We start from the raw sequence: 11222 nt of genomic DNA, 5'->3' as shown, positions 1-11222 counted from the left end.
AAGTAACGGCCATAAGGTATGTTTAACTAATTTTTAATGCGGAGTCAAAGAAAGACAGAAACATCAAAAAAAATTACTTATACATTCTTCAGGCGCCTGTTGGGGACTGTTTTACGTCGCGGGCCCGCTTTAAGGTCCCTGCTTTAAGAGCTAATGGCGGAGCCTGGCGGGTTGAAGTTGGCGGTGGCCTAGGCCTTGAAGGAATTCAGCATCTGTCGGATATCCACGCCATCCTTCCTGAGGCAGGGTAAAGAAGCAGCCTTCCGACTTCCCCGGGCTTGGGGAGGCAGAGAACGGCTATGTAGGAAGGTTAGCTGAACGTTTGGCAGGGGTCTTTAAAGCAGCCTGGGCCCGTAAGGTCCCGGCAAAGGACGAGGAGGAGGTGGAGGGGAACGCTTGGGTACGAAAATGGCTTTCAGGAGTCGTTTCCCACTTCCTTCTACAAGGGGGGAACGAAGCCTGGGTCAAAATAAGATTTCTAGAATTCGCCCAGCTTTTTGCCCTTGGAGGAGGTGTGAGCTGGGGCAAGACGGACGTAAAGGACACGCTAACTGTAAGGTGGGACACCCAGCGTGTTAAAAGCGTAAATAACGGAAACAGTTTTTGGAGCCAAGACCCTGTTTTGAATTTGTGTTTTGTTAATGGGGTAACTGTTTCCTCCACTGATTTTTCAGTTTTATCATGTATAAAGTGTGACAATAATATTTATTTTGAAGACATTGCGAGTTTCAATGCGGTGATGTACCTTTGGCGCAAGAAAAAATGGGGGCAGCAATCACGGGCTCAAGCTTTTAGTAGTCACAGACAGGAGATAGAAGTGGGGAAAATCACAAAATTTACCACATTTTGGCTGTTAGTGGTTCCTGGTATATAGTTCTTGTAGTTTTAGAATGAGCTTCCTTCAAAATGCAACTTCTGCTACTGATGAAAGAATAATTGGGGAACCTGAATCCAACCAGGTTTGAGGGAAATGAACTTCACAGACTGTAGCGGATGTCATCAGTTATAAAGGAACTGGAAACTAAATTGAGTTCTTAAGGAGTTAGAATGTAGAGTTGGCTGGGGAACTTTTCAGGGCTTTTGGAAGGGGCCTGTACTCCCCCCCCCCCCCTTTTTTAATAGCATTTCTTTACATTTAGTATAGTCAATCCTGCAACATGGATCTTGTTGACAACATGATAGGGTTTCATTATAAATTTTGTTGATAACTGCAGTTTATGCAGAAATAATGTTTGAAATTTTATAACCACAGAGGATGCAAGAGAATAAATTTACTTTTGTTTGAGAATCACATTCACTTTTTTTTCTTGTTTCTTTTTTTTAAATATGAAATTGACCACATTACTACTTTTCAATTGAGAACAATTATAATCTATTCTTTGCTTCTTTTCCCTCAGACTTTAAGCTGAGAACAACTTTCCCTGGAACTTTTACAGTGTATACGCCCTTCTGGGGATATGGGTGTATGTCTGTGTCTGTTCGTTTTCGCTGTTTTGCTTCTTGTAGGTCATTTCTCCACTCTCTTTTTCCACTTTCCTTCTTCACTACCATCCTAGAAGAACATTAAAAATGTTCCTTAGTTTCAAGAAGAAAAATTTACATCTTTCAGGACCCATATCCAGAGTGGAGGATTTGATCCTTTCCTCTCAACCATTTCTGGGTTGGGCAAAAACCGTTTCTGTGACTATTATTTATGAGAACGTTTACTCATAATTTTCTTTTCTCATTTAACAAAATCAAATTTTTATGTTAATTACATAGTGATTACTTTGGATTTTTCAAGATCTCTTGCTTTTTGTCTGTAAATAATTGAAAAACTTCTAGCAATAACTGCATAGCTGTAGTTTTAGGTAATTTTATGGTAAAGAAAGGTACATCAGTTTGCTTTTGCACTCTTTAGTCCTGTTGAATGAAAAGAATCCTTTTTTGTGACTGTACACTCTTTTAGAGAGGTCTGAAGTAACAGGAATTGAGTGTTGTTTTAGTTTTTGATGGTGAATGGATTTAAATTTTAAATTTTAATCATCAAATATTGAGCTAGATAAGAGATGCAAATGGAGACTACACTTAAGTTACCATTTTTATCTAGCCAAGGTCTGGTTGTGGGGAAATAGGGACTCAGATTTCTGGGGGTATAGATCGGTAAACTTTCTTTGAAAGGTAATTTGGCAATATCTATCCACATTTCAAATGTATGAATCTCTCAGTACTGCAGTTTCACTTACAGGGATTAATCTTAATTAAAAATTAAGATAGATTAAAGATTAAAGATATATGCATACACGTATAAATGACCTATAGAGGAGGGATTTTCTTGGCAGCAATGTTCATAATAGCAAGAGATTGGGAACCTGAATGTTTATCAGTAGGGTATTGTCTAAATGATCCTTATATACCCATTCAGTGGAATACTCCACAGCTGGAAAATAAAAATGAGAGAGCCTTTTGTTTATTGCTATCTCCAAGGTAAAGTAATAAAAAGTAAGTTGCAGGATAATGTGAGTGTACAATATATAGTGCCCAACCATTAGTTAGAAAGAAGAGAAAATAATAGTATTATATTCTCACTTACAAATGTAGAAAATGTCTGGAAGGACATGATACATAAGTTAGTAAAACTGATTTTCCCAGGGAGGAGTACCGAACGGAGCTTTTTGCTGTGCTTTTTAAGAATTTTGAACCAAGTGCTTGTATAGCCTATGCAAAATAAATAAATGTAGAGGTGCTTAGTTTCTGTGACTGTAAAGGCAAATAGTGTTGTATTAATGGTACGGATTCCAGCGTTTTGTTAGTGGCTTGTTAGTCCCACTTGTTAGTGACCTCAGGCAGGTGATTTAGTTTCTTAACCTCAATTTCCTCAGCTATATAATTAGTGTAACAATGAGTCATTTATAGATTTCTTGTGAGATTAGGGACAAAAGTTTATAGCATAGTGCCTGGAATGTAGAATGCACTCCACTTATAAATATGTTTGTCACTAGGCCTTACTCTCTGGGTTCTACCTTCATCCATAAGTTCTTATATAGAAATTTTTTTTTTTTATTTAGCGTTTATTACTATTTTTTTATTTTTTTAATTAAAAAAAATTTTTTAACATTTATTTTTGAGAGAGAGACACAGAGTGTGAATGGGAGAGGGTCAGAGAGAGGAGACACAGAATCCAGAGCAGGCTCCAGGCTCTGAGCTATCAGCACAGTGCCCAATGTGGGGCTCGAACTCATGAACTGTGAGATCAGACCTGAGCTGGTCGGACGCTTAACCGACTGAGTCACCGGCTCCCCTATCATTTTTATTTTTGTTTTTATTTTATTTTTTAAATTTACATCTAAGTTACTTAGCATATAGAGCAACAATGATTTCAGGAGAAGATTCCTTAATGTCCCTTACCATTTAGCCCATCTCACCTCCCACAACCCCTCCAGCAACCCTCAGTTCTTCATATTTAGGAGTCTCTTAGGTTTTGTCCCCCTCCCTGTTTTTATATTATTTTTGTTGCCCTTCCCTTATGTTCATCTGTTTTGTCTCTTAAAGTCCTCATATGAGTGAAGTCATGGGATATTTGACTTTCTCTGAGTGACTAATTTCACTTAGCATAGTACCCTCCAGTTCCACCCATGTAGTTGCAAATGGCAGGATCTCATTCTTTTTGATTGCCGAGTAATACTCCAGTGTGTGTGTGTGTGTGTGTGTGTATGTATATATATATGTATGTATATATATATATATATATATGTATATATATATATATATATATATATATATATGCACCAGATCTTTATCCATTCACCGATCGGTGGACATTTGGGCTCTTTCCATACTTTGGCTATTGTTGATAGTGTGGCTGTAGACATTGGGGTGTGTGTGCCCCTTAGAAACAGCTTACCTGTATCCCTTGGGTAAATGCCTAGTAGTGCAATTGCTGGGTCATAGGGTAGTTCTATTTTTAGTTTTTTGAGGAACCTCCATACTGTTTGCCAGAGTGGCTGCACCAGTTTGCATTCTGCAGAAATGTTTGTTAAAACAAGTTTTCAAGCTGATATTTTTCTACTTTTATGTTCTCTTAGCTTGTTTTACTTGGTATAACAGGCCTGATTGTGGAGTTGTGACTGTCTCAGTGTTGCTGCCACCATGTTTCTATACAACTTGACCTTGCAGCGAGCCACTGGCATCAGCTTTGCCATTCATGGCAACTTCTCTGGTAAGATTTTCGGTTATTATCTTTATGAATTTAACATTTTCAATATTAACTGGTTTCATGTTTTAAATTCCTTATTTATTTATTTTTCAAATGTTTATTTTTGATGGGGGGGGAGTTTTGGGGGAGGGACAGAGAGAGTGGGAGACAGAGGATCCAAAGTAGGCTCTGCACTGAGAGTGGAGAGCCTGACACGGGGCTTGAACTCAGAAAACATGAGCTCATGACCTGAGCCGAAGTTGGACGCTTAACTGACTGAGCCATCCAGGTACCCCTCACATTCCTTTTTTAAATTCAAAATTTTTTCCTGAAATATATCATAGAAAAAAATTTTCTTAAATCCTTAGACAACATCATTTATATAGTGTTGATAATCTCTAAAACAGTTTGAAGTACTTGATCTTATCCTATCCCCAAGGGACCTTTCGAAAGTAAGGTGGCCTGATAAGTGGTGTCCTTGAGCAAATGAGAATGGAGCAAACGGGATGGAAAGGAAGGCATTTAGGCATTAGATAGTGAAGACCTGTACGAGGGCAGCAGGGACAGATATAAAGAGAAGGAGATGAGTTTCTAGCCTGGGTCGCAGAGAAAATTACAGTAATATTGATAACAGGTTAGTTGGGACCAGAGAGGAGGTTTGGGAAGAAGGAATTTATTTATTTTATATTTTGTTTATTTATTTATTTTGAGAGAGTGTGCTTGAGTTGCAGGGTGAGGACGGGCAGAGAGAGGGAGAGAGAAAATCTCAAGCAGCCTCTGTGCTATCAGAACCTGACACAAGGACAGTGAGATAACGACCTGAGCTGAAATCAAGAGTCGGATGCTTAACCCGCTAAGCTATCCAGACGCCCCAGGAATTTAGTTATTTTAAACATTCAGTTAAAAGTTGATGGCAATATATCCCAATAGAATTATGTAGTAGGCAGGGCGAGATGGGTGCAAATTGGTGTTTGGAGATGTTGATTATGGTTATGAAAGCAAGGGAGCTTTCTGGGGTGAGTTTAGAAATAAATGGTATATATTAGATGGCAGTTTTAAAAGTTCTTTGAGGTCTGGATGGACCAGTTGGTTGAGTGTCTGACTCTTGATTTTGGCTTGGGTCATGACCCCAGGGTCGTGTGATTAAGGCCCGCATTGGGCTATGTGACAAGCATGGAGCCTGCTCAGGATTCTCCCTCTGCCCCTGTCCTCAACTTGTATGAGCTCTCTTTGGAAAAAAAAATTTTTTTTCTTTGAAACTGCTTTTGTTAAATCATACCAATTCTAGAAATGAAATGGAATAAGAAAACTTAAAATACCAAGACCCCAACTTACTCAATTTTTTATTTGTCTTGACTGGCATTTTGATCCATCCAGGTACTTTTTGGACTAGTTCTGATTGTGATCTTTATTGTTTTGGTGATCTAGGAACCAAACAACAGGAAATTGTTGTTTCCCGTGGGAAGATACTGGAGCTGCTTCGTCCCGACCCCAACACTGGCAAAGTACACACTCTACTAACTGTGGAAGTATTTGGTGTTATCCGGTCACTCATGGCCTTTAGGCTGACGGGTGGCACCAAAGACTACATTGTGGTTGGCAGTGACTCAGGTCGGATTGTTATCCTGGAATACCAGCCATCTAAGAATATGTTTGAGAAAATTCACCAAGAAACCTTTGGCAAGAGTGGATGCCGCCGCATTGTTCCTGGCCAGTTCTTAGCTGTGGATCCCAAGGGGCGAGCTGTTATGATTAGTGAGTGACTTGCTCTTTTGAGTGCGTCTCTGATTCTTACAGATGCTCAGTTTAGGATAACAATGCTGTGCTCTTGGCAGTATGCCAATAAATTCCTTACCTGGGTAAAGTTTGGATCGTATTTCAGTTAATACCATGGTTTAAAGTTGCTTTTCCTTTTAAAAGAATGGGAGAAGTCTTAACATACCTTTTCTATTTCCTGTCTGGCTGGATTAGGTGTGTTTTCCATTTCTTTGTGTGTAGCCAAAAACCTATGATGAAACTAAATGATTTTACATTATTAGGCAGTGAATATGGTTGCTTTCATCAGCCTGAAGTGATGATTCACATTCATGTCTCTTCTCTGATAAATATCTTGAAGAAAATTATGTGTATCTGATCAGGCCTCCAGAGGGCAACCCCCCCTGACAAGTTACAACACTTTAGATCTAACTCAGAGAATAAAGCCAGCAATTTTTATGAACTTTTGGTTTCCCAGTATCATTAAATCTCAGGCATGCTAAAAAGTTTTGAAGAGTTAGTGGATATTAAGGTCTGTATTAGTAAGGAGGGGGTATAAAATGCTGTTGTTTATTGTGGTAGCAAAATCTTATGCTAAATATACTTATGTTAGAGTTATGTTATATAATTTATATAGTTATGTTAGAGTTAGTGCTGGCTACTAATGATTTTAAAGGAATAATTGTGATGTGAGTTTGGCTGTTGTGTAAGCCCCTCTTCATTTTCTGGAAATTTTATTTGTTTTGTCTCCTTTATCTACAGGTGCCATTGAAAAACAGAAATTGGTATATATCTTGAACAGAGACGCTGCAGCCCGGCTTACCATTTCATCTCCCTTGGAAGCCCACAAAGCGAACACTTTAGTATATCATGTGGTTGGAGTAGATGTAGGATTTGAAAATCCAATGTTTGCTTGTCTGGAAATGGATTATGAGGTAATGGGGACTTTGAATCCTTCCTCTCCTTCTCTCCCTCCTTTCCTCCCTCCTTCCACCCTGCTTTGGGTTTCTTCACTCACCTCAGTGCTTTCCTGATTGGTTTCTTCATTGTACATGTTTTATAATTCTGCTAACAGATATTTTCTGTTTTCCAAATGTCTTACTAAGATTCTCTGAAATGTTTCATAGCTCACCTAACTATGTAATAATACCTTACTCTGATTTGAACAGTATCCCTATAAAAATGGTATTTATTGGAAAGAATTGTCTAAAAAAGGAAGTGAAACTCTATGTGGGATGTTTTTTGCAGGGAGGTAGTGAAAGGTGGGGCGTACCATTCTTTGCTTTGAATGGAAGGCAGTAGGGAGAACCCTTACACAGGAGACCCAGGTTACTGTGTAAGCTCTGCCATTAACCTAGTAGTGTGAACGTTGGTAAACTGTTGTGGACCTCTGCTTCCCCATTTGTAGATGGAGGAATCCTGATGCCATGTTTGTGCTCATGTACTTCTCTGTAGGAAGCAGACAATGATCCCACAGGGGAAGCAGCAGCTAATACCCAGCAGACGCTTACTTTCTATGAGTTAGACCTTGGTTTAAATCATGTGGTCCGAAAATACAGTGAACCTTTGGAGGAACATGGCAACTTTCTTATTACAGGTATTTTTGTCTCCGAGCTTCTCTGTACCTTTTTGCTTAGCACATTTTATGTACAAACTTAGGGGAATTTACTTAATGTAAGGGTTTGGAAACTGTAATTTGTAGTAAGTCTAAGTGCCTTGTCTCTGTTTTGGCGAGGTTAAAAGTTCAGAGTGGTTGACCCTTCTAATGGGGGTAAGGAAGAAAGGATGAGACAGCCCTCAGCCTGGAATATCGACTACTGTTAGGTGTGCTGATTTTTTGCTGTAGGTAGTCTTTCGCTCTCATTAAGAAAATTAAAACCTAATTCTTTGAAAAGACAAATGGACGAATCCAACAAGTTAAAATTGTATGTATGTCCGTGAATTTGAAAACTTAGGTGAAACAGGAATATTTTTGAAAACAGTTACCAAATTGACCCAAGAAGAAATTAAGACACTTGAATAGACCATCCATTAAAGAAATTGGAGCAGTTGTCAAAGATCTTCCCCAAAAGATTTAAGGTCCAGAATTTTCAGGGACCTTAAATTTCTCCAGAGATTAGGAAAAAAAGAAACATTTGTATCACTCTATGAGCCTAAATATAACAAATACCAAAACTTGGGAAGGACAATAACAAAAAAAACTATATGCTAGTTATAAATGCCAAAACCTAAGATTGTAGTAAATTGAAGTATGTGTTTTAAATGCATCATAGCTAAGTAAGATTTTTGTAGGAGTTCAGAGATACTGTTAGAAAATCAGTATCAGGGGTGCCTGGCTGGCTCTGTCAGTGGAGCATTGAACTCTTGATCTCAAGAGTTGTAAGTTCCAGTCCCATGTTGGGTGTAGACATTACTTAAAAATAAAATCTTGAAAAAAAAAACCAAAACATCAGTGTACCTTTAATTCATTATATTAAAAGACTAAAGGAAACGACTATTTTTGTGGTCAGCTAAGTTTCAGTAGGCTTGGGAAAGATCGTCATCCCACTCCTTTATGTTTTGAGTCATTTGCACTTGTATTGATGTCTAATGTGATATATGTCTGTTGTTGGAGGATTTTGGAGAATAATACAACATAGCACTTGTCTTTGAGCATTAAATCTTAGAGACTATATTTAAACAGAAGAACCTTGGAAAATAGATTATGCATCTCATTACGTGCTGTAACATTACCATGTTTTTTTGACAAGGGTTTGATTTGTTCAACAATGTTTTATTGAGTCTCTACGATCAATATGTGCATAGTCTGTCTACTGGGACCTGGGACTGCAGTGGTGAAAAATTAGATGTGTTGTCTCCTTTATTCAAAATCGAGTTTAGTGAATATGTGTAACTAACAAAAAAATTGCCCGAGTATTTGCCAAATGCCGAGACAGGGTTGAGGAGAGAGAGGTCTCTAAACCAAGGAAAGAAAAGGAGTGTGTTAGAGGAATCTTCCTAGAGAAGTGCCCTCTGTGCTGAGACCTGAGGATTAGTTAGGAGTTAGCTAGGTATGAGGAAGGAGTTTCTGATGTGGACAAGATGCACAAAGGCCCACGTGCAACAAAGAACATGGTTCATTCAAAAAACTGGAAGCTCATTGTGATTAGAGGTAGATAGTGGTGGGGAGGTACCTACTAAGGATTTTATTTTATTTTTGTTTATTTGCTTATTTTTTAATGTTTTATTTTTTTAAGGAAGAGAATGAGTGGGGGGAGGGACAGAGGATCCAAAGCAGGCTCTGTGCTGACAGCAGCAAGCCCGATGAGGGGCTCAAACTCACGAACTGTGAGATCATGACCTGAGCCAAAGTTGGACGTTCAACTGACTGAGCCAATCAGGTGCCCCTTATTTTATTTATTTTTGTGCTACTGAAGGATTTAAAGCCGGGGAATAATAACCTGTTAAAGGTGAGCATTTTGGAAAGATAACTTGCTGATGTTTTGGCTAATCAAATGGAGGATAAGACCGTAAGCTACATTAGGAAGCTGTTTCACTAACCCGAGAGATCGGCAGCATGAGCAGCATGAACACTGCTAAGGAGGTAGAATCAATAGAGCTGTGGTTGGGAGAAAATGGAAGGGTGATGCCCAGGTTTCTGGTTCTATTGGTCAATAGTGGTATTCTCTTGAGATGGAGAACCCAGGAGGTAGAACAGATTTGAGAAGGAATGCGAGTTTGTTTATGAATACGATGCATTTTTAAACTGTTGTGGAATATCCGTGTAAGAGTATACAGTTGGATTATAGGTCTGAAGATGAGAACTGAGTTTTGGGCTCCAAGCAAAAAATTTTAGATGCATTATCTGATACCTGGACAGGCTGAGATTGTCGAAACTGTGCTCCATCCTTGTCTTAGGCTAGTATTAGGGAAAACAAACCATTGAATGTTTCTCAGTCTTAGCTACTTGTATCATCATCCAAGATGTGCTGAAGGAGAGAAGGAATTGAAAACGAAATTATAATTTGTGGTTATGTTAAATCATTCCTAAGTTCTGTTTTCTTCTGATAGTTCCCGGAGGGTCAGATGGTCCAAGTGGAGTGCTGATCTGCTCTGAAAACTATATCACCTATAAGAACTTTGGTGACCAACCAGATATCCGCTGTCCAATTCCCAGGAGACGGGTAAAAATTTTTGCCATAGGATAAGATATTTGTGTTTGTGAAATGAATTTATTTTTTATAATTATAGTATAATCTTTTAGTTTATGTGTTAATCAAGTTTTAGTTTCTCTGTAAATCCTTTTTTTCCCCCCCCAGTGTCTGTTTTTGAGAGAGATGGAGAGGGACAGCGCTAGCAGGGTAGGGCAGAGAGGGAGGGAGACCCAGAATCTGAAGCAGACTCCAGGCTCTGAGCTGTCAGCACAGGGCCCGATACGGGGCTGGAATCCACAAACTGTGAAATCATAACTTGAGCCGAAGTTGGACGCTCAACTGACTGAGGCACCCAGGTGCCCCTGTAAATCTTATTTTTAATAAAGCTGGTAAAGTATTTTAGTAAAAGCAAAACAAATTCTTTGAGAAAAGGAATTAAAAACACAGTTTCTAGGGGCGCCTGGGTGGGTCAGTTGGTTGAGCGTCTGCCTTTGGCTCAGGTCATGATTTCACAGTTTGTGAATTCAGGCCCCACATCAGGCTCTATGCTGTCAGTGCAGAGCCTACTTTGGATCCTCTGTCCCCTTCTCTCTCTCCCCATCTCTTGCTCTCTGTCTCTCTTAAAAAATAAATAAACATTAAAAAAAAATTAAAAACATAAAACAGTTTCTATTTCAGAACAATCTGGATGTTATCAGTTTGAAATTCTTGCAAATTTCTGGTTTGAAGACGCCAGACATATTTATTGGAGATAGATTGTTTTCCATTGCTTGTCTTTTTTCCTTGCGTTCCAACATAGGAAATTTCAAAGAATAGAACAGTGAATCTCTGCTTTTTATGTAGAGGAAAAAGATTCCCCAATTTAAAATTATACTATATTTAGCTTTTCTTTCGTATGATACAGCTATTACATACTTTTTAAAACTAACAATTTAATAAGTTGCAGTCGTCGTGACACTTTAAGAATCTCCTAAGATGTAGTTCCTAAAAACAAATTTTCCTACATAACCACACTACCAAGGTCATGCTCAAGAAATTTACTGTTTTGTGTAATACAGTTATCTTATGTAGAGTTCATATGCCTATTTCTCTCATTGTCCACAAAAGTTCCCTTATATCTACCTTTACTGCTTTTAGGTTATTTTGCCTCACCTTTGTTT

General features: G+C 38.6%; 1 protein-coding gene and 1 non-coding gene across 4 annotated transcripts in view; both read left to right on the top strand.

Moving 5' to 3' along the window:
- Positions 1 to 139: 139 nt before the first annotated feature.
- SF3B3 (splicing factor 3b subunit 3) overlaps positions 140 to 11222 on the top strand; it is a 69188-nt gene continuing 58105 nt past the window's right edge. The window contains exons 1-6 of one of the 3 annotated variants that reach the window (XM_049622590.1): positions 140 to 247; positions 4087 to 4198; positions 5603 to 5929; positions 6692 to 6864; positions 7385 to 7526; positions 9980 to 10092. In XM_049622590.1, coding sequence (XP_049478547.1) covers positions 4129 to 4198; positions 5603 to 5929; positions 6692 to 6864; positions 7385 to 7526; positions 9980 to 10092 — 825 coding nt within the window. In that variant the 5' untranslated portion in view covers positions 140 to 247; positions 4087 to 4128. Of the gene's footprint in view, positions 310 to 4064; positions 4199 to 5602; positions 5930 to 6691; positions 6865 to 7384; positions 7527 to 9979; positions 10093 to 11222 lie in introns of all 3 variants that reach the window. The other 2 variants (XM_049622588.1, XM_049622589.1) reach the window with 2 other exon arrangements.
- Positions 6237 to 6316, top strand: LOC125916684 (small nucleolar RNA SNORD111). The gene has a single exon (XR_007456009.1). It is a non-coding gene; the product is annotated as a small nucleolar RNA SNORD111 (small nucleolar RNA).

This window comes from Panthera uncia (assembly GCF_023721935.1).
Source record: "Panthera uncia isolate 11264 chromosome E2 unlocalized genomic scaffold, Puncia_PCG_1.0 HiC_scaffold_20, whole genome shotgun sequence".
Taxonomy (NCBI): domain Eukaryota; kingdom Metazoa; phylum Chordata; class Mammalia; order Carnivora; family Felidae; genus Panthera; species Panthera uncia.
This window is presented reverse-complemented; position numbering and strand designations above follow the sequence as displayed.